The sequence below is a fragment of the Neopelma chrysocephalum genome, unplaced genomic scaffold, assembly GCF_003984885.1.
Source record: "Neopelma chrysocephalum unplaced genomic scaffold, ASM398488v2 Primary Assembly neopelma1_26b, whole genome shotgun sequence".
In the NCBI taxonomy this organism is placed as follows: Eukaryota; Metazoa; Chordata; class Aves; order Passeriformes; family Pipridae; genus Neopelma; species Neopelma chrysocephalum.
Genome location: NW_020897696.1, coordinates 600412 through 624377, shown reverse-complemented (window position 1 = coordinate 624377; position 23966 = coordinate 600412). Strand labels below are relative to the sequence as shown.

Genomic DNA, 23966 nt, shown 5'->3' with positions numbered 1-23966 from the left:
GTTCCCATAAGAGCAAAATAAACTGACAAAGCATTCTCAGGTAGTCACAAAAGATAAATTAAAAACCATGATCAAATAAAACCCAGTGTTTGATATGTTCACCACATAAAATAGACTTGACTTTCAAATTCAGATTTTTAGACTCCATTGTTGACAAGAATTACACTGCAATTTTATTTTGACTTCAAATTCAAGCCAGGCAATTGCCCATCCCCCCCATCCTGAGGCTGGCAATGAGACGTAGTCATGAAGAAAATGGCCAGGTCAAAGAGGAAAAGCACAAAAATAAATTGGAACTTCTTTTTTTGAAGTATTGATCTTAAATAGAGAAGTTATGTTTACTGTAGCTTGAGGCTTTCCTTTCTCCAAAAATAACATTAATATTATTGGCACTGCTTGTGACAGCAGGGACCAGAACACCTACAAGGATGTTACTTGTAGAAATACATGGTAAAAAAAAAAATGTTTTGAAATGCCTTACTTCTTCCACTGTAATAGCTCAGATTCCTTATCTGCCTGACTGGAGAACCAGGAAGGCACACAAATGATTTACTGTAGGCTTCTTAAAAATTTCCATTGCTTTATTCATCACCTCTTCAGGAAATCCACAACATGGCAGTGATGTGTGCTCTTCCTTAATGTAAAATGCAGGCATATTAGGATGAGAAATTCGTACACAAAAAGATCTGTTCATGTTACTGAAACTAACCTGAGAAAGCTTTTTCTTCATTTCATACAGAACCTAGCTGGGCTTAAAAAATTACGTTAAAAGTCTGTGCAAGCTTAGAGGTTTCCTGCGGAGCCTTTGTGTAAGCTTAGAGCAGAATACCATGTCGGGCAGCGTCTTGTGCCAGCGAGTGAGTTACCTGCGTATTGTCTCACCATTTCAAACTGGACCATCAATTTCCCTTTGGCTCTGGCTCTTTCTTGCTTTCTCCTCTTCATTTACTCCTATGCATGCTTCCTCAGGTAGTTTCTCCCTCCCTTTCCTCCTTTGTCTACAAAAATGCCTGCAACCCTCCCCACTCCTATGCTGCAGAAGGCAGTAAACCAGCAGCAGCAGGGCACCTAGCCCAGATCCGGGCATGCAGCTGGGTCATCCCTCTGTGCCTTGGAGGCACATCCTGGATTGGTGTCTGTCACAGCTGAGCCCCCAGTATTCAGAAGTGTAGGCTAATAGGAATATGGAAATCTCCATACGAGCTAAGTTTAGAGAGCAGGAAACTTGACTGCTTTAGGCGTGCTCTTAGCAGACACTTTTTGCCATGCATCTATAGAAGGGCAAAGTGAATTCAAGAGGACAGTTTCATCATCTTGCAGCACTTTCACCCCCTTAAGGCCAGTAACTTTTGTATTTTGAATTCAAAGGGCTGAACACAGACCCTGAAGCTACTTTTCTGGACAGTAATGCACTCACCACAAGGGACAATAAAATTAGGCAAATAACCCCTCCTTACTCCCCACTGCACCCCTCTTGAATATCTTTTATGATCCAAATTGATTATCATTTGCAGATTAATAACATGAAGCTTCCTCTGTACTTTTTTGGAACTCTTGTTTAGTTTATAAATAAAAAATTGGTATATTGGAAGAGAAATTATACATCTCCTGGTTCATTTACCCTGGTTTTGTTCTGGCCATGGTCTTAGATCATTGCAGGAGAAGAGCTAGTTCTTCCTGAGTGCCCTGAGGCGTCTGTGCGGGACTAAAGTGTTTCCCTGGCAGTTATAATAATTCTGTCACTCTTAGCAAAATTGCTATTTCTGCAGCACCCCACAGGGAGAGTGTTGTGTTGAGAGCTAGGTTTGGATGAAATTCCATGACATTTTTCTTCACTTCCTAAAAATAAAACTGAAATGTATTTTCTCTGCAGTGTTGTGGTTTAGATTTTTTGAAATAATGTTTTTGAGCACTCATATTTTGCAAGATGGTTTATCAGAGAATGTTATAAGACTCTGTAGATGGGGGTTTTTTTTGAAAATTAAGACCTTTTAAGTTGAACACCAGAACCAAGAAGCACAGGCTGCATGTTACATTGATGTATTTTAATGTACTGAAGACCACTGAAGTGGATTTGATATTAAGTGGGATTTAACTGGAAGCACACAATGGCAGCACTACAATAGAAAATATTAAAATGAGAGATTTCTCTGAGGGAATGTAGTTGTAGCTTATATATGGAAAACCACTAGCTAAAAATAAACCTTAAAAATAATTCTTAAATAGACCCGCAAGGACATTGTGTATATTTTTCTCTCATTAAAATTTCCTGTTTTCTGAAATTATCTTTAATTAGGATTGCATAACCTAACAATGAAACTGCTGAGGATTAGAACCAGCAGACACATTCAGCTCACGGCATTAATTAGATTAAACTCTTCATTGCCAGAAGTAAGGAATGGAGCATTAGACTTCTTTAACATTTAATCTGAAGAATGCTTAATAATTGTATTTAATATTATGAGGCAAAAGTTTACAGGGAAAAAAAAAAGCAATCTGCCAACATCTTTTTTATGTAATGCTTTCTTAGCTGTTTGTCACATTTTAAAGACAGATTGTTTCAGGAAGACATACCAAGATAGGCGGGGAGGAGGTCTCACATGTGGGCACAGTATCATAAAAGTACAGATTGTCTCTAAAGGAGCTTTATCAGTAGCTACCTCCCTTTCATCCCTATTTAATCCTGTTTTCCTCAAGACCCGTGGAAAACATTTGAAAAAAAGTCTAGTAGTGTTTCTAGTAAATCCTCACATCCATGATCAGTCATCCCAATGGGTGGGATCACCAGTGCAGTGTGCTTTATGTTGACATGTGTTCCTAATCAGTATATGATTGCTAATAAGCAAATTTACTAGCCTTTTCAGGGCTGCAGAGTGCAAATTCCCAGTGGAAGGACTGGAGATTCAAAATTACATCTCCCCTGTTTCCCCTGCCAGGCATCAGGCCATCATGATCCAGTCAGTCAACACTGAGTCAACAGTATTTTATTGAGCTTTGTTGTAATCAGCACTTTTCATCTTCCAGCTACTTCTCTGAGACCCTCAAGGGTATGGGATGGAGCTTATCTCCACTTTCTTAGCAGCAGATTCCTGATGTGGGCCATGGAGAAGATTATTAGGGTTTATTTGCTTCTCCAAAACAACCATGCAAGATTCAGTCACTTTTTTCCTCCCTGAGTCTCTACTGAAACAACGTCCTAGAGCAAAATCAGGTCTGTGGACCTTCCTCCTGCAGGCAATGCATACATTGTTTCCTTCCTCCTCACCCATAAAGCATAAATGTCTAGAGAAGAGGACACAGCTGGACAGATGTGCTAAAGCAGTCACCAGCTACCAGGGAAAAAGCAAAAGGAAATTCTTTGTAAAAAGGTAGTCTTAAATTTGCTGCTTAAAACAGGCTCAACCTGGCTGATAAAGTTTCAGGTTGTTTTTGTTCTCTTCAGTGCCCTTTCCCTGTTTTCCAAAGTTTAGTACAGATCTACACAGCTTGGTCCAGAAGATACGTGCTATGTGTTTAACTAAAAGATGCCATTTATAATTAAAATGTTAAACCAAGTTCCTGAGGCCTTAAATGCCTCTGTCCCAGAGATGTTTTGCTAAGATTTTTGGGAAATGTTCTCTCTGGAATTTCAAACCATTCTGTTTTCCTGAATTCCTGTATTTCAGCAGAAAAAGGGATTGCAACAGTTGTGTTGATGTGAATTGTGTGCCTCCACTCTATCAGGAAGGATAATAATAAAGTTATTCAAAATAGTGTGGGTTTTAAGTCGATAATAAGTTTAAAATATTTTTATGAATAGGTGCTGCAGCTAATAATCAGCAAGTTCTGTTGTTTATAAGTGAACAGACTCTTAGATGATGTCAGCTGAAAGCTGGGCTTAGTTATTTTTGTCTTAGTGTACTTGGATCCTGGTCCAGTTGAACATGGTTATAATTCTTCAGAGTATTTCAGTTAACCACACCAGTACTACTGCTACAGACAGGGAAATAATCAATACTTTCTTCACAGTGAAAGGAGGTTGCCTTTAAGGAGTTTGACCTTCTACCACTTTACAAAACGTCCTTGATGAACCAGAGTTCAGATAACTAAACCTGTCTAAAGGTTGTTCTGCTGGACTAATAAAATCTGTCATTATTTGGTTCTTTAAATTTAGTAGTAAATTACATTGTGGGAGCATTTGCCCTGAGCATTCATACTCAGACAGAGATACGTGACATGGTCTTTTTAAATAAAAATGTTAGATGAAGGCAATGTAATCTTAAAGGAAAGCAATTCATATTATCCCTTGTCTCATTTAAACTGGGTTCTCTTAAGTGAACCTCTCATCACAAACATATCTGAGGGAATCACTGGAATAGGCATACTTATTTCCAAGCAGAAAGGTTAATATTTCTAATTAGAAAGAGGCTTGCTAAGGTATTTTTAAATCAACTGTCTTTGATGATAAGAGCTTCTTCGACATTTTAAACTTTTTATTTATTTATGTTGAAACCATTTCTTCCTCATTTAAATTCTATGGAGAAAGCAGAGTCATCACAAATGTTAGAGTCTGTAGGAAAGATGATAGTTTTTAGCTAGTTGCAACAGAACTTATTAAGGTTAAAGGCTTATTTTCCTCCTCTAAATGAGTATTCATGTGAAAAACATCATGTTTAAGGTTTCCCAGCAAGATTTGTGTTTTACTTGTACATTTAGAGATGGCACTTTTAATATTTTCAGAGTGATCCTGATATTTTTACTTACCAAAGTTGGATTAATTTCAAAAGAAACAGTACTTCCATTTCAAAAGAGTTACTCTTGCAAATCATAATTTTCCGGGATGTGTATGGAACTGGTTTTGTTGGAGATGTGGGTCCTACTGTTTTTTTAATTATTGGCCAACTGTATGGATACAATCAGCAAAGTGATCAGATGATAGCAACCACACAACCAGCACAAACAGTTCCTTCATCCACAGGAAATTATGGGAGTCACAACTAAAAGTATCACCTGGGAGTAGTCGTAGAAATATGAGTTGTATTTCACACTTTCAAATGAATGGAATGCTTTGTGGGGGGCAAACATACTGCACAGTCATCCTGTTTCATATTGCTACAAGAACTAAGGGGCAGAGAACAGTGATGCTCCATCCTACAAGATCTGTGGGGCAGGAGGGCAATGGTGCTCCCTCCTCTGGCACTAGCTGCCCAAGGATCCGGGGGGAGCCTCATCTGCAGATCAAGTCCCAAACACAGATGTGGAGTTTGTATTAGATTTCCAATAGGAATAGTACAAGAGAGAGAAGATGTTAAGACACTACTCTAATATTTGGGCTCTTTGATCTTCTTCGGCAGAAGCTGCTGTTGAAATGCAAATGATTTTTAATTACAGCACAGCACCTCACAGAGTAAAAGAATTGAGTTGTGCTGTAATTTATGAGTCCAGTAAAACACCCTTATGAAACTTTACAAAAGCTGGGGAGTCTGGGAAAAAAATGAATACTCAAGCCCAGGTTTAGCAAAGCAATTAAGCAACTACTTTTATCAGCCTGGCAAATCAATTGCCTCCCTTCTTCTCCAGTCACCCCCTTTCTGGTTATTGCATGTTTCCAAGGACTGAAGGAGAGGAAGAGAATCAAAGAATGAGAAAGTAACATCTTCTTGACCAAAAAAAAAAAAATTAGCAAAGAGAGAAGAAACAATGATTCTTTTGGGGTGTGGTTGTCTCTTCTGTAAGAAGATCCTAGCTCCCCTGGGACTGATGATTTTGTTTGGATACAATCAGCCTTCAATCCAGACTCATCCCCTTGTCAGGTTCCAAAGCTCCAGGATTTTGCAGTTTAAAGGAAGTATTTTATTGTATTCATAAAAACTGCCTTGAGAAAGTATTCTTCAGTGAAATGTTGAAAGAATTCTACTGTTTTTAAAAAAACACATAACTATTGTGATACTGTGGAAAACATCACCTCTCCGCTCTAGGAAGCGTGGTTAAAAGTCTGCCAGTGCTGGTGGTATAAGAAAGGCTGGCCCTATGCCATACCTTTGTGATTAATTATGTTAATATTTTTCATATTCTTTTTGCACTCCGTGTCATTTCTGCAAAATAAGCAGACTTACGTTTCTCTTATAAAAAAGGTAGTCCACAGTCAATGAACATCCACTGATGCTGGTGCTCTTCACTCATTACTTCAAATAGTGCTGCAGTACATAGTTCCATGTGAATATGAGGATACATGTAAAGGACTATAGCGGTGCACAAGGCAAAATAGTGCTATTAGCAAAACTGACCAGAAGGAAAATTCCCATATTTATATATTTATCTATTCATATTTTCTATAAAGCTGAATTCTTTCATATTTTTCTGCACACAAACTTTGGGAAAAGCTAAAAGAACTTTCTTGGATTATCAAGCTATTTACTTTGCAAACATGGAAAACTGATGAATTCCATCAAGGGCAAATTCATAAATAATAAAAGATTTCACCAAAGAGGCTTTGCTCATCTCTTTTCTCCATCAGAATTCATATACAGGTTTTATTTTAGAAAGCTCTTAAAAATATCTAAGCCAGAATTGGTCTTCTTTTCCCCCCGGCTTCTGGTATCTGTTCTGTGCACTAGCCTTTGCACATCATGAAAGTTGTTGTAAAAAATACCTTTGCAGCTGCTGTCAGTGTACATATCCAGTCCTAGAGCAGTTTCATTCGGGGCCAAGCCATATAGAAGAGAGGAGCATGGTCACCTGCTTCGTCACAGTGATATTATAATGCAGGGTCTGTACTTCTCTAAAAGGTTTTCCTCTTACTTCACAGTGAAGGTTGAGTTCTTCATGTTTCTTTGTCTCTTATGGTTTACATCCTTTCTAAGGAAACCAGCAGAGCTCTGGGAAGTGTTACTAATTGGCTACAGGATCCACTATACTCTCTAAACTTACACTATGACTAAGGAAAGTCATTCTTCTAAGGATTATGTTTCAGAGGAAGGCAGGCTTTAACAACTACTTGCAGTCAATGAAGATAACTTAGAAATTTTCACAAATACAAGTACACTCACTTAGCCTTTGGATCAAGTTCCACCTTGTGCAATTATTTCAGCCTTCCCCTTTCATATTTTGCCTGTGCAATTTCAACTGATGATGGTTTTTTTGCACTCCCTCAAGAGTCGCTGTGCTGTGTTTGCTAGCACAGCACAATTATTAATTCCCACCCCTGTACTGGCTACACTTCAAGGGTGGCAGAGTCATCTGTTTATGTAGGCTCAGGATGTATTACTGTCTTTCTGATGAAAGATGTAATACCAAAAGCAATTTTAATGTGTCGATTTTTTTTAAAGTTTGATTTTGTTGTCAGAGCCTGTACCTAATGCTTAGGTTACTGTGATTGCTCTTCTTACAGCATGCCAGGTCCAAAGAAAAGGATAGAGCAGAACACAATCAAAAAGTCACTTGAAAAAAAAATTGCCTCTGCTTTATGAAGAATGCAGGAAATCAAATGCATCATAGATTTTTTCGTTCAACTCTGGTGTCTGATCTTTGGTAAAAGTGACCTTCAATGGGAAGAGGACTTCTGTTCCCATTTTCTTACATTTACAAGGAAGGTGGAGGTTACTATGCAGTTATATTTGCATTTTCCTATGCATATAAAAAATGCCAATTCTTATTTGCCCTGAAAGACAGTATCCTGAGTAGTTCAACTTATGTCCTCTTCAGAATAGAGTGGCAGAAAATGTTTACCAAAACTGCAAATTTTTTCTTCATAGCATCAATTAAACACGTAGGATTAACTCTTTGAGGAAAGAGAACAGTTTTACAAAGTCTAGTTACATTACACAACAAATGTAATTTCGATCTGTAAAAAGTTCATTAATAAAACCAGATATAAACAGGCATTTTTTTAGCTGATATTTCTGAGATGAAATGAAAACAGCAATATGAAAATACTGATTGCCTCTATCTCTTTTCAGGTCTTTTTATGTAATAAAAAAAATCTAATGGGGCAAGCAACAGAAATTGATTTTTTTAAAAAAAGAGATTCTTCTCCTTTAAATTATTTTTTGAACTGTTGTTTAGAGTAATTTAAGTAATGCAAAAATATGGGTACCCTGCTGCATCAATTTACATCTGCAATAAGCACATGAACTCTAGTGAAATTTAATCTAAGATTTAAAAGGGTAATGAGAGCAGGATTTAGTTCTGTGATTGTAGCAATTAGTTACTTAAGTTAGGCTTTTATTTTTACTCTTGAAAGAAAGTCAGAACTCACTATAATATGTTGAGATGGCGGGAAGCCAGCTGGCATGTCCATATCTATCCATTGATTAAATAAATAGAGTGTCATTAAATAATTTTCTGCAAATATAAAATCATAATTATTTAATTATCCTCTGTTCTTTGCCAAGGCAGTAAGCCTTCTGAATATGTCTCATTCCACTCTGTATATAATACTAACTGACTATTTTCCTACAAAGATACCTGGAGCTTTGAGCAACCTGGTCTGGTGGAAGGTGTTCCTGCCCACGGCATGGGAGTTGGAACTACATGATCTTTAAGGCCCTTCCAACCCAAACCATTCTGTGATTCTGTGACTAAGAGTCACACCTGCCTGACTCCTCCTTGATGTCTAATAGACAAGGTAAAAAAGGCTATTTGAGCTCCAAAATATTCAAGACAATGCTAAGCATATTTTAAGTCTTGCAGAGTTACACAAGAGATGCCTACAAAAAGAGCGCACCCAGTAACTGCTCAGTGGTTTTCATACATTCGTCTCCTCCGCCAGGTTTAGCCTGTGGCTTTTTCTCAGATACAGCCTTCAAAACCCTAATAATGTCATCTGAATCCCAGGGGAAAAAAATTCTTTTTTTTTGTTTTCTACTTTTCTCTGGATTTGTTGTTAAAATAGTAGCAGGAGTCTCATACTCAGAAACCAGGCTTAAACCTGGCTTGATTAAAATTTGCAATTACTGAGATTAAAGATATTTTCATTTTCAAACATTATACGTATTCTGCTCAAAAGCTTATTAAATTGGACTTTTTATAAAACAGAGTGCACTGGATTGTGACTACCATGTTCAACGGGGCTGCTGAAAGGACAAGAGGGATCTGTGGTGTGATGCCTTTGGGGTGCATATGGCATGCTGCAGTGCCTCTGCAGTGCAAGAAAAGGCTCAAACTTGAAAAGAAACATAACTTCAGTTGATTTCAGTTGGAGTAAAGTGGTGTGGTTTTGTTAGTATGCAAAGAAACATAAGACTAGCAGTGCGGCTTTTAAGGCTTTAACCCTTTTAGTACAAAAGCAGTGGAACCCGTTGGGTGTCATACTATGTACAACAGCAGTTAGTGGTATCAGCATGATCCATCAGTGTGGCATGTCTCTGCACGCTCTAGCACTTTTAGTTCTTGTTAAATGGAAATGATGGACTAATATAGAATGGAGGTATCTGGAGCATATCTGAGCCAACCTCACTGAAAGCAGGGTTGTCTCTGGAGTTTCTGTAGGTTTCTCAGTCAACTTTTAAGTATTACAAGGGACAGAGATGACAACTCTGGGAAACCAGTTCCAACACTTGACTGCACTTAGCATGAGGACTTATTTTGCTCGTGCCTGATCAGAATTTCCTTTGCTGCAACTTGTCCATTGCCTCTTGCCTTTTCTTGTTGTAGCTCCAGAAAGAGGTGGCCTTTGCCTCTGCTATACCCACATATTAAGTGGTGACAGTCATCAGATTCTTCCTCAAACCTTTGCTTCTTAAGGCTGAGTAGACCTGCTCCCCTGGACTCCTCTTGCACATCGTGTTTTACTGTCATGGGGGGTCACTGCTGGACTTGCTCTGGTTGGTCAGTGTCTTTCTGGTGCCAGGGAGCCCTAAACTAGGCACAGACCTGTACTAGTTGATATGTAACAGTAGGAGGCTTATAATTTTTAATGGAATTGGAGGTATAAAATGTTCTTGGTAAAACTTGTTCTTTTGTCAGTGTTCTTAGAGTATCCCTCAGACCCATACTGATGTGTAATAATGAAGGATGCAGCTCTGCATAATGGTTTTATTTACCATGTAAATAAAAGGTAGAAGTAAAAGGTAGACACTGCACATTCTACCCAGCCTTTATGAGAGCATGGGGGATGTACAGCCTCTAGTTTGACCAACACAGAGAAAAAAATTTCCAAACCAGATGCATTTTCAGTTTTATATTTATTTGTTTAATTAACTGCTCAGCACAGCCCTTTGATATGTAGAAACAAATCAGTATAAAAGCAAGAGAGTTCACCTCAAATTAGCCTAATTGTCAGACTATCATATCAGCACCAGTGCCTTGAAAACATGCAATAAATGGATAAGACCTCAGGTGACTGTGTTTTGGGTTTGCCTTGTTAAGTGGCTGATGAGAATTCCTCTCTGAACATCAGGGTGAGTCAGAATGGAGTGTGAGAGTTTACCTTCACAGGAACAATCCATTCCAGTCTCTTTCAACTGAGGTTTGGTTGCTCAATCAGTAAAAGTACATTGATATTCTGAGGCCCTACCATGCACAGGTCAGTCCACATAAATTATCTTTATCATCTTAATAAGGTACCTGGATACTTGTTCAGTGTTCAAAAAGCTATCCAAATGATGGCATAGAAGTCTTGGGAGTATAATTCTGATACCAGTTACTCAGCCGTATTCAGAAAGGGTAAGAAATCTCGTTTTACAAAGAGCTGCTTCTCATTTTCCTTTAATGCTTCTCACTTTCCCTTGACGTTTCAGAATGCAGCAACTTAGTGCTGAACAGCAATACATAAGAAAGTATTTAATTCAGTATTTAGCTCAGTCAACCTTAAAAAGTTTGTTTCTTCATAAAAGCATAATTTGGGATTTTTTTTTAAGGCAGGCAAATTGCTTCATGCTACTGAAGCAGAAAAGGCAAAGATTTAATAATGCTGTCATTTTGAAGTGCACAGAGTGTCTCTATGAAGGCAGCGTCATTACACACAGTTTTGCAGCTCTGAGGTGCAGATTGGATCGCCAGCTGGCCCTGGAGCAAAAGACAACATAATGCAAAGGACTTCTGTTGGAAAATAGTTGATCAGGAATTTTATTTTTGTCTACTTACTCCTTTCTCCCTCCAGAAGAGGTTCATTGGTCGCCAGTGGAAGATGCAATGTGATTCTTGCCTTTCAAAGAACTGTGTCAAAGGGATAATTCTAGCCACTTTTCATGCAGATACTTGAACACCTGTTTCTCCTTCATTTATCTGCCAAAGATTAGTTAAGTATAACACCTACTGATTTTATGGATTACTTCTGTGGGTTTTTTTACCTCACAGTAATAAAGGTGAATACCACCAAAAGCTTTTCTATAGGCCTCAAGCAAAATTATATGTAACAAAATCATAAGATGTGTGGGTTGTATGATAATTTTGCTTTTACATTAAGCTAAATTTAAGATGCAATCATATGTAACTATCATGTTTCTTCATAGTGTATTCATTTGAAATGTACACCACCCCCATATTCTATAAGCCTGCTCTTTACTATGGCAAATTCAAATATCTTGTACTCAACTAGTTTCAAGGAACCTTGCTATATTTGCACATTATCAATGTCATCTTTTCCTGCTGGTAGTTCCTCATTTGCAATTATAATAACCCATGATATTTCAGCCATCTCCACAGCAACTAATTATGGTGGTAGAAATAGAGTGACATCTATTGCTATTATGCAACAGAAATAAATGTTATTTCACAAAAAAAAAGATCATCTAAATCTTATTGGTGTAAAAAAAGACCAGGATAAAGTTGAAATAGAAGAATATTTAGGTAGACTTAAAAATTGAATTGTTATTATTTCTTCACTTATATCTGAAATATGAAGCTACACCATTAATATTTTAATTAATGTATTTATAACAATATAATGGCATATTGATAATCTTCAGAAAAATATTTGAAGGTAGTGTCAACTTTTAGCACATTTGTAATTGTCCATGGAGTAGTGAGTTGCAGCTGCTCTGTCGTTCTTTTGCAAAGCATTTGTCAAAACCTGCAGAACAACATGACTTTATTCTCTTTGTTTAAAAACCATCTACAGTCAGGTCATTATCCGATGCTGGGCAGAATCTGAGATTTCAGGTTTGCATTCTACTGTCACTTCACGTACTACATTGTCAGAAACCAATCAATAATGATTAAGGTTTGTCCAACATCAAATACGGCACGCGCTCTTGTACTTCCTAGAACTGAGAGAAACGAAGTAAAATAAAAGAAGTCTTAGCATTCTCTGAAGTTAATGAGTGAAAAATCCTAAAGCCCATACTGAAAAAGGGTTCTAAGCCTTTATGCCACACTAGCTAGTAAGCTACTTTTGCGACCAGCACTATACAGGCCATGAAACCTGAATACCTTTTTGTAATTTTAGATGTCAGTATGTCTGTATTACTTAACAGGTCTGATTTAATCATGCAAGAAAAATTCCCTGACATGCATGGTAATGAGATAAAATTCAAGTTCCTTTCAAAGGTAAATCAGCTACCTTTGCACATTTCCTGACAATTAGATAATTAAATAGTTTTGGGTGTTGGGATCGAGGGTGTTTTCTCCTGATTCATTAAACACATCCTTTAAAGATAAATATACTCAAGGAAAGGCACAGTAGATCAAACAAAAGTCTGTGGTAGCCCAGTACGTTTTCTTGCAGTCAATGGTTATGTTATATGCAAGAAGCAGGGTAAGTATCTATTTATCCAATTTCTAACTTAACAAATCAGATTGCAGCACTCAGAAATTCATAAGTGAAGAACTGCATCCAAATTAAGGAGCCAAGTGTGGATTCATCCTCCATCACTTTGTGGCATTGAAACCAAATTACACTTTTAGCCTTAATGGACATCTCTTGCAGTTAATTCCACAATGAAAAAAGACATTGTACACAAAAACACCTTTTTGTATCATTTGCACCCTGATCATTTTGTTGGGTGCTCCTTACTTCTCTATGTTGTTAATGGTCCCAGATCTGGAGCAATGGGTAATGCCCACACTGCATGAGAGCAGGAGCTCACACTGCTGCCAAAGACCACCTCATGCATTCAAAAGGCAAAAGCCCTTATGGCATGAGTATCCACTCATCTCTGGATCTGGTAGAATGCAGGGACTGTGGGGATTCTTTGAAAGGCTATGCCAAGCTAAGGGAGCCCTGTCTGCTGCAGCTCCCACCAGAGGGTATGTAGAATATGTGTACTGGTGTTGGCTATTCTGTTTTATGCCTTGATTTTCCTTCAAGAAATTATCTGGTTCATGCAGAGTACAGCCTAGGTGGCAATTACTATGTATTTTTGTGAATATTCCAAATTTCTGTTTCCCTTTTTTACTGCTCCAAACATTAAGATGATGTTTTCAGAGGATTCTGAGAAGAGTTTCCAAGCACTGTCTTCTGAATGGGAATTGCTAATTAGCTGTTAAGCATGTAGAGTTAGGGCTGCCTTTTCCCAAATGTCTTTTTTGCTCTTACCAATGTTGAATTTTGTCACACATCATTTAATATCAAGAGATCTTTTGTAGTTCTTTGCAGTCAGCCTTAGTTTTGACTGCAGTCAGCAAATTTTGTCATCTCCCTATTGTCAGCCTTTCTAGAACGTGTCTTTGTGAAGAAGACAACAGGTACTACATCCCTCTGCTTATTTATGGAGTGTTCCTCTTTGATTTCTATATGTTATTAATCAACTAGAGGATGATCACTCTTATCTAATGCAATTTTAATTCTTCCAGTGACCTTAACATAGGGCTTTTGGAATTCTGAAAATGCCAACATGGAACAAAACATCTTCAATCATTGACTTCTATGAACTTCCCACCTCAAACCCAGGATGATTCTTCTTTCATCTCTCTTCTATTCTAGGTCTCCTATTTCTAGCTCAATTCAATACAGCTATTCCTAGACTGGTGGAAAACCAGGCTTACTGTTCTGTAATTCCCAGTTGACTTTCAGACTCCTAAGAATAGCAACTTTCTATTTGCCATCTCCCACTTTTCTATCCTATCTGGGTTATATGTCACACTTACGAGTTCATCTTTGATTTCCTGGGAAACTCTGGGAAGAAAACTTTCTGGTCTTGGCAGTTTGCTGCTCTCCATTTTATTGATTTCTTTAAAAAGTTCTCCAAATGCCACTTCACTTCGAAAGATTTCCACAGCTCCTTGTAAAGAAGAGTTTCACTCTGCTATTCTGCTGAAGCTCTTCAGCATTAGCACTGCTGTGAAAAATATTTAGTTTGTTTACCAGGGCCTTTTTCCTTCTGGGCCATTGCTTTTAACCTTAGATAATCTATGAATCTGCCCATTTTCTGTTTGGTTTTCTACCCATTCAGCTATTAAGTTCTGGACAGTAGGGCCACTTACAATGGAATACTGAGATATGAGACTGCCATTATACCTTTATTTTATACAATATTATCTAAATTTATAATGTGATTACACTGTAAGAACTGTCCAGCCTATTACCAATCTCTTTCATTTCACTGTCCTTCTTGCCTACTATTTTCCAAGTTTGCTTCTTATATCAGTACTTCAGTTCAAAACTGTTCCCATCTAAATGGGTTTAGTATCTTCATCTCTGTCTCCCCCTCCCAGACAAGCATCATAATACACAAAAACACACACAAAAAAGAGCACTAAAATAACATGTAATACTAAGTGTAAAAATGCCTTATTTTCTCAGATAACTGAAGCACTTGCTGGAGAGGAGCATAAAATCATTTCATCAGTGGTGGATTTTTTTTTAAATACCTCCATTTGAAATAATGGAATAATTCATACTACAAGACAGGATGGTGCATGCCAAAATCTCATGAAGCTGTTCTACATTCATGTTGCTGTAACTGAAATCACAGTCTGGTCTTTTTTCAGTCTTTTGATTCCAGAGGACTGCCATGTATAGTGGAAAATTTCCCTCTGTTTGGGAAGGTTACCTTTTCACCCCAAAGAAGAAGAAAAATCAGACTGAGATTCTAAATGTGTAAAACATGATGAAATTGCATGTGGACATTTACTGTAGATTGAGCTGTTATCAGTTTCCAAGCCAGAAAGTAGACTGTGCTATTTGGGGAGATAAGACACTGGTGTTAAAGACACTTATTTTTTTCCAGCATTATGTACCAACCAGCTAGTGCCATTGCACAAGCTGCAAATATCATCCAGATATAATTGCTGGGTGGTGTGACAGCTGCAATTCCAGAATCTTCTTATTTTGGAGGAAGTGTTTGTTTCTTTGTGATTCAGTCTTTCCTACAATCAAGTATTAAATGAATGATTTCCTGTTTGGCTCATAACAGAGGTCTGTGTTGAAGGGTTGATGCCAGTTCATTCCAATAGCAAATGCATTTTTAATCTGTGTGTGCTTAGTCAAGGTTTTCTGGGTGTACAACAGTAATGATGGTTTCTGAGAAGTATATTAAATATTCATAACATCTCTCTCAAAACAGTGCTAAGCCAACAGATTTGAGTAGGTATTTCTTAGTTGCAAGCTATGCTTTGTATCATTTATTTTCAAAAGGTGTACATGTGGGCACAAATAAACAACTCTCCATCATTTTTGTGTGTCAGTTTGGAAGGCTACAGTGTACTAATTATTCCAGTGTAAGTGGAAAACCATAATTTACTACAACAGCGTTTGGGTAATGTGTGGATAATTTTTAAGTTGTCCCAAATCCCTATCTGGTGAAATAGGAGCATCCGGCAGACCAAGCTTTTTTCACTGTAGCCGGAATAGGATTTTTTTAGGGAGTAAAGCACTGGATTTACACATTTATCTGGAAGTGGGTACCAGAAAATATATTTTTGTAAAGTTACAACTGTAAGGTAAACTAAGGTGTAAAACTACACAGTAGTTGGCTGTTGCTGTAGAGAGACTTGTGCTACTTGTCTTACTGAGTGCGGCTCTCTTTTCTATAAGCTGGTCATCCTCCCAGCTGGCAAACAAGGGGACCAAATATTGTCCGGTAGCTTGGTTGTCATCTTCTAGTGGTCTGTCCAAGCATTCTTTCTCCCTCCTTATCATCAGTCTACCACTGTTTGGTTTTATCTCAAAATTTTCCCCCTTTTTTTCTGTCATAGGAAAGCTGACTCCTTCACCTTCTACAAGTTACACTGGAGAAACCAGTCTCCTGACATCTGCTAGACATCTTTATATAAACTATGCTCTGTATTTTGCCATCTGGATGTGTCGTCTGATGAAGAGCAAGTCTAAAAGCAGCAGCTTGCCTGGTTATTTATATCCCATGTGTAAACTCTGTTATGGAGAGAACCCTCCAGAGAGTCACCATATTCTAGTGATGACCACCATGGTTTTTGCTTTGAGAAAGGTCCCTTGAACTATTATGCTACAGAATATTTCAAATAAATGTTTCTGCCATTACAGATAACGCTGCAGATCCCTACTGTAGTATCATACGTCTGGGTACCATCTTCTCAGGGTAAAGGAAACACCTTGCAGATATCTCACTCAGCTTGTCACTACTTTGCTTTTAGCATAGTTGTTGTCTGCTGTATGTACAGAAATCTGAGACTGCAAGGTACCTAAAGCAGGTTGAGTCACTTGTAAAAAGCAGACGTACTTTGGGATGTACAACTGATTCTCATGTTCCTACATATTTTTTTTAGATGGCATCACTCGTCTTGTTGCAAAGGCTTGATGAACAGAACCCATATTCTTACTGTTTCTTTGACACTACAATTTCTACAACTAACAACTCATGTTGTTATGCAGAAGCCTGTAGGAGAAACCATCATTTGTGAAAATGTAAATGGATCTCCTCTGGTAAGGATTGTGTCAGCTGCCTTTTGCTGGCACTTAGGACATGGCCTCATTGCAGTAAGAACTGTGGTGGTAATAGCTCAATTTATCTTTAATCTAGCTTTAGCTACTTCGGGTGCTGGTAGCAGTATGGACTCCAGCATGGGCTATTCTAACCTGTCAGGTTTCTTGCTTGGATGAAAGCCTTCAAATAAGTCAGTACCACCCCCTCACTACCATTTTGATGCCTAAATTAGACAGTCTCAGAGTGCTCAGGGTATGACTTCCCACCCTGTAGTCTGTAATTGCAGAGCAAGTGTACCCTAAGATATGCTATATTACCTTGTTGCAAATTTCTTTAGTTAAGCTACAGAGCCTCATTTTTCATTAAGTTGTGGAAAGCAATACCTCTTATTGTCTCAGCTTTTCAGCCCTTGACCTAGGAATTCATGAAAACACTGTGCGGCAATTCAGAGGGAAAAACAGGAGGAATGTATTTCTTAATTTTTTCAATATTCTGATCTCTTTCTGAATTTCTCCCCAACTTGTTGTACAGTACTTCTCAAGTGTGACTAGAGAAGCAATTATGTATAAAAGGTATGAAAATGTGAGTCTTTCCAAAATTCTATTGATAGACCATCACAGTTGCCTGACACAGTGGAGTTCTGTTTTGCTGTTTATTAACTGGGCAGCTGAGGGTGGAAACATTTTTCTTAAGGTGTCTACAATCTTGTTTTCTTTTTCAAACATACACCTTTTGTTGTATTTGCCAAGATTTCTTGTTTTATCTCCTGTTTTCATGTATTCGTCTTCTGCCAGGCTCACTCTGCTTGGCCTATGAAATCCATTATGTTGGATTTCTTTGGATCTAACTTGAAGTTTATTTCTTTCCCTAGGAAGGCACCTTCTTTGATTGATTTTTTTTTCTTTAGTCCTTCTGTATGAAAAAAAATACAATCCATCTCTTCTTGGATTAGATTTCTGATTTCGTTAGTTCAAAAAGAGCTAAGAATTATTATGGTAGAGTTGTTCAGATTTAATTTCTCTGCCTTTCCTTGTGTTTACCAAATTCTTGTTTGTATGCTGTGTTTCTGAGCTGTGTTACTGTATTGTGATCTCGCTTAGTGTGGTTTGCAGTATCTTGATTAACTCCTGCAATTCTATGCTTACAGATTTTACTTTGCATCCACTTTCCTCCCAGGTCTGTCCTCTGGGACTTTACATGCAGTAATGATCAGTACAAGACTAGAGTTTTCTAGGCTCATTTCAGCTTCTTTCCCAGTTTTACTTTCTTTCTCAATCAGTAAGGAAAAGATGATTGAATTTTTATCTGTAGTTACCAGGTGTGCCGACCGTCATACCTCCTAAACTCTTCTGGTTAGTAACTAGGAATTTTAGATTTGATCCTGCATTCTCAAAGGAATGTGTATATTTTTACTGTGTAATTTCAAAGGCTTGCCTGTTGCAGGATTTACCATGCTCCCAGTCCAGCGCTTCTAACTGGAAAAGGACTGGTGTCTTGAGGTAATCTGAATTTGAGTGGAAGCAAGATGCCCCAACATCATCTTCTCTGTGCTTTTGCATAGTAGTAATCTAAAATAAATCCAGTTGTACTTGCAAGACTGGAAATAAAATTAATCTTTGGGGGGGGGGTAATTTAATTTTTGCCTCTTTTTCCTATTATTCTATTTGCCTTAATTATAAAGTAACAAATTTTAAGTCTAGAAGGGTCGTTTCCTAGCCTAGAGTGTTGGGCCCCAGCCACAGAATAGGTGCTGTTAATGCTTTGCTACTGATATATCAGATGACAAGCCAAGTTGTCTCAATTTGTCTGTACCTCACTTTTCCACCTCTAGAATGATGACAGTGATTTGCTTAAAGAGTGTTTCGAGTTGCTCTTTAGTGTGGCATCAATGCTGGGGTTTGTTCCTGTTTTCTTAGTTTTTCTTGTAGTTTTTTTCAATAATTAGTTTTCCAAATTATTCATGTACTGAAAGGGATTTATTTGGTCGGCTACTGTAGTGACACCTGACTTGAAGAGGTATGCGTAATACACTTTTTAAAATGAAGCTTAACTTTTAATACCAGCCCATCTTTCTCCTGATGTTCACTTATTTTGTCATCTCATAGAATGTGAGTGCTAGGCTAGAGAAATTTCATGGGTAGACTCACAGACAAAAAGAGGCTCCTAATCCTTTCTAGGCAGTAAACTGTCTGAATCAGATTTTGTAGATGATACTGTTAGAGGAAAACCCAGGCTGATATTAGAGAGACTCAGAACTTCTATAAGGAATTTTAAATCTCAAAGATTGAGAAACCTGTTGGAATATTTTTATTTCCCTCAGGCTTCAAGAGACCTATGCATGTTTGAAGGCAAGCAAAATCCATATTTAATACCAAACAAAGCAAACCAGTTATTTCAACCAACCTATGTTTTGACACTGGTCAAACCCCAAGCTCGCAGCAGCAGTGCTGGGTGTCATGCCACAGCTATTAAAACATCCCAAAAATAATGGAGCTCTGTGTGAGCTGACACATCTACATTTTCATCAGCTCTGTTTGAGACTTTCATCTACAGCAGCGTTTCTTTTCTTAAAACTACTCTTGATTTCAGATATGTTATCAACCCAATTTTTATGCATCTGCATCTCAGCTACTCACCCTTAGCTTCCTTTACAGTCAGTGAAGCCTAACAGTGCAGTTCAGTCTTGTTTAGATGCTTACATTTGGCTAAGGTTAATCATGCCTGAGACTTGCTCTTAATATATAAGGAGGCCAACTCAGAGGCAGAAGCCCACACTGTTAAAATTTATATCAGATGAATCCGGCTCTATTTGATTGTCAAGAAAATCTACATAGTTGGAAAAATTTAAAGATGATGTGACATATTTTGATACATAATCCATCACATCTGAAAATCTCTCCTTTCTTATAAGTCTAAGGGAAATATTGATGGTTGTTTATCTAACCATTGTGCAAAGCAATTGATTTGATTTTTTCTAATTATTTAGATCTGAATTATTAGCAAGGCAGATTCCTATTGAATGCAAGTATAATGCACTAGAAAGCTTCTACTCTAAGCTCCATCCTATAACAACCTTTGCCTTCTAAAATAATCATGAAAATTATACTGGCATTTTAAAGGAAGAATTCACAAAAAGCAGCCCCCAGTGCATTTTAAGACAAAGGCCAAGGGCAACCTCAGAAAAAAGCAAGGTTAAGTTCCAACTGGCCAGCACGGACTGGGGTTTAGTTTCGATTGTCAGATGAGAAGGAAAAGGCAGAACTTGTATATTTAGTTCTCCGTTTGGTTTAAGCAGCAACAGGACAAGTTCTGTAAAGGAGACTGGTTTATTATTATCTTGAATAATAATATTTATTTATTAATTTATCATTATGTCATATAGATGCAGGTCAAATAGTTTATCTGACATGTTTTGGTCTTGGAGGGAAGGATGGGAGGGACAGAAAGGTTACATATCCTGACTGCGTAAATGCCTCTTTGGCTGGTTAATGGAGCAGCAGAAGCTCTTGGCACAGAGGCAGCGGCAAGCTTCACCTTCTCAGCTGGAGGACCAGCCCACAATCACTGCCATCACAGAGCATAGCAGCTTATTAAAGGAATAAAGACAAAACTGTACTTGATTTCCAGAACGGAGGGGCAGGAACTCCTCCCAACCCTGTCAAGGCTTTACTGATCTTAATGGGTCTGCCACAGAGAAAAACTCTGCTTGAACAGCAGAGGGGTTCTGCTCCTGAGGGACGAGTTCAAAACTAGCAACTCAGAAACATTAATAAAAGCATTTCCCACTGTTTCTTCATCAAAGCTTAAAAGAAACAGCTACTGCAGAGTACACTGGCAACATCTGTATGCTTATGCCATAAATACATGTAGGCTCATTTCTATAAACGAGTAACTGAGAGTTTCTTGAAGAGTGGATGAATTTGTTACGATAACTAGTTTCTGGCATAAGTAGATCCCATAAAGAGGGCTTAATGCTTATTTCTAATCTCCTGAAAGGTTATACAAATGAAAAAATTAGGTTAATCACCAAGAAAAATCACTAATGAAGTAATACATCTTTTGTTAAATATTAATTATATTTCATTTTTTCCCATCACAGAATTTACATGGTTCTCATGAATCAAGGATAAATTCTGAGGTTTTTATTTATCTGCTGCTGTGAATGGATCTCTTCTCAGTGGAGAGTGAATGAATTTATTTTGTATCAGCTTTCTGCTTGAAAAGAAAATCCTTCGTGAAAGAACTGGCAGTCTTTGCCATAGAAATCCAGACTGAGTAAAGCATTTCATTGTTCAGGCTGTTAGATCCTAATGAGCTTTGCATCTAAGTGCTTGTATTTTTTTCCCATCTGATCCAGCGTTAGCATAGCAGGTTATGCACTTAAACATACAACACTTGTTTGGGAGGAAGATTTGTATTAAAGAAAGGCAGCATATCCTGTAGTTTAAGTATAACATCTGTTATTATCATTCAGTGCTGCTCTTAGCCCAGCATGCCCTTCCTTTAAATATCTTATTAATTAAACTGGATTAGTAGGGAAAAAATTAATACTTTAAGTCCTGTACCTACTTAGAAAGGATTTAGAAACTGAAAAAATTGCTTTTGTCTGAGCTTCAGCTGGAGGGCTGTGGGTTTTGTCATTCTTGAACACAAGCAGATTACAACTAAAAGGGAGTATCTGAAAAGCCTATATATATATATATACAGTCTTCCAAATACATGTATTTTATCTTTGAAGTTCTGCTAAACTTCAAAAATAGTTTGCTACTTCAAGAAGTATTGGTCAATACTGGAGGGTCTTCCCCAGCAACTGTTTTGGAAGAGGTGCTTCTGCACTTCTTCAAAATATCCTGGTAACCCTTTTCAGCACTTAATTTCCCAAAAGCCTGAATTCCAGTCTGCAAAATTACTGTGATTTTTACTAGTACTATAATAATGTAGTGAGACCTCCCTGCCACGAGGTTGGTGGTAATGCTGCTACCTTGCTAGCCAACTGTTGACAAGGCAGGAGGGTAAGACTGTGAACCCAGGTGGGTGCCAATGAATTTGTGTGTAAAATGTGGATCTATTACTTAGCTGTCTATGGTCAAGTATAGAAATAGCAGAATTTGCCCATGTCTTTGTTCCATGAGCAGTGCTGCTTTCTATCTGCAGGAACTGCTTCTTTGCTGATGATTCACCCAACTTGACTTCCCATTGAAGAGCAAGTTCAGACAGACTGGGTGCTGTTTGCTGCTTACACTAACAGAAAATTACGCTTTCTGAGACCTATTGGAAAAGTTGTTGGGTGTCACCAAATTGCTCTTTAGAGTCAGTCAGGGTTTTAACAACTTCTTTGGTGGGAGAAAGCTCAGGAGTTAGCTGTAGCCTGTTCTGGCTTTTTTTTGGATAGGCTGAGGGCAGCTATTCTTAAAGAGGAAGAGGAAAGAGCTTTAGGTGTTGTACCAGAACAAGACCCCTTCAGCACAGGGAAAAGGCAGCTTGAGGAGCAGTCTGCAGGGTGACTCCAAAGCCTGATTGTTGGATCTTTCTATTCAAAAGGATATTAGAAACTTAGAAGTCGGTGTTTCATTGAAAGTCGGTTGAGATGCCTGAAGCACTTCTTTAAATGGGTCCTAGGCGCTCCGGAAAATGCTATGGCGGTTATGTTAACAGCTTCTAAAATCAAACTGCACCATATGCTTGGCTAGTGGGTGTGGGGTCTTGTGCCTCAGCAAAAGGACCTGCCTTCGACTCTGATCCATAAGAAAGTTCAGAGGGAGTGTTTAGGGAGACCAGGGTTTTTATTAGCTTCTGACTCTACCTACTGGTCTTCTTTGCCCTGAAGAATACGTGTTCAAAACTTATTTTAAAAATGAGAAAACCTAAATTTATCCTATGTAGAAGAGCGAAGCAGAGCTGGCCTTGTTCATACTAAGCCCTAAGTCTCTGACAGCAAATAAGTTGCAATGAGCACAGCGTATCAGTATAACCATAGCTAATTCACCAAAGTGTCCCTGTGGGAACAGTCAACACACAGCAGTACCAGAAAAGGGTACACCTTCCTGTTTTCAGAAATAGGAGAGAGGGTTTCAAAGCCTCTTTTGCTTTAATTCTGCCGTGGGCAGACTGGAGATGCTAAGTCCCAGTTCATTTGTGTGTGCGTGCATCTGTGCTGGGTCTGATCGAGGAGCATATGGCAGAAGCAATTTGCCCTTGACTGTGCCTCTTTTTTGGCAGGCACAGGCTTGTTTCTCACAGAGTGTGTGCAGTCACGGCCCCTGCTGCACATCACTTCTTGCGCCCCTTGCTTGCTGGCTTTCAGGTCTTTGCCTGAGTGCATGTCCTTTGTGGTGTTTTGGTTAATTGGACATTGTTTTAATTACTACTGAACTAAAGAAACATGTATTTTCTATCTGTTGTTTTGCTGCCTCAGTGACCACAGTCTCCAAGCAGCCGATACAGAACTCAGGCTGTTCAGTTCTGGTGTAAATTGCAGTGGCTCTCTCAGATTTTCTGTCATTTACATCTCTTTAGGAAAAAACATCCCTCTCGGCAGGAGAAGGCTCTATTAAACAGCTCATGTTTTGCGCTGCCCCACCTTGATCTGCTCTCACTGGAACTAGTGGCAAAGAAGCCTTGGCTTCTGTCCTCTTCCATGGTCTGTAGACAGTCCATGGCCACATTCTGTGGCCCCATCTTTCATTGGTGTGATATGTTGCCTTCTTTCTTACCTTTCACTCTGCAGCTTCTGCACTAATTTCCTTTTTCTCCCTTTGCTGTCTCTGATTCTCCACAGAAATGTTTGGGTCATATGTCAAAATCAAGCAATGGGAGTGGAGACGTCCTCAAATCAGTCAGTCTATAGCCATTTCTGTTAATAACAGCCTCACTACGGCAGCAGGCAGATTCTCTGGACTGCCAGTAGCCTTTATTTTGAGATGCTAAACTGCCATTGACTTGAAGAGGAAAAAGAACATTTTTTAAAATGCCTTAAAAGGTGTAGAGCCTTTTAAAACAATTATTTCCCTTCTTTTCTATTTATATTGACCCTTATCCTTTGCTTACAGCTTTGGAAAGAAAAATGTCAATGAGGCAAAGCAGAGAGGAGCTTATAAAACGAGGAGTGCTGAAAGAAATTTTTGATAAAGGTAAGTGTTCTTCCTTTCACAACATTAAATTGGCATTCCATATAGTTTTACAGCCAGACATTACATTATTATAACT

General features: G+C 38.3%; 1 protein-coding gene across 7 annotated transcripts in view; it reads left to right on the top strand.

Moving 5' to 3' along the window:
• PHACTR1 (phosphatase and actin regulator 1) overlaps positions 1 to 23966 on the top strand; it is a 302232-nt gene that overhangs the window by 200822 nt on the left and 77444 nt on the right. For all 7 annotated transcript variants that reach the window (XM_027676174.1, XM_027676173.1, XM_027676177.1 and 4 more), the window contains one exon: positions 23810 to 23890. In XM_027676174.1, coding sequence (XP_027531975.1) covers positions 23810 to 23890 — 81 coding nt within the window. The remainder of the gene's footprint in view (positions 1 to 23809; positions 23891 to 23966) is intronic.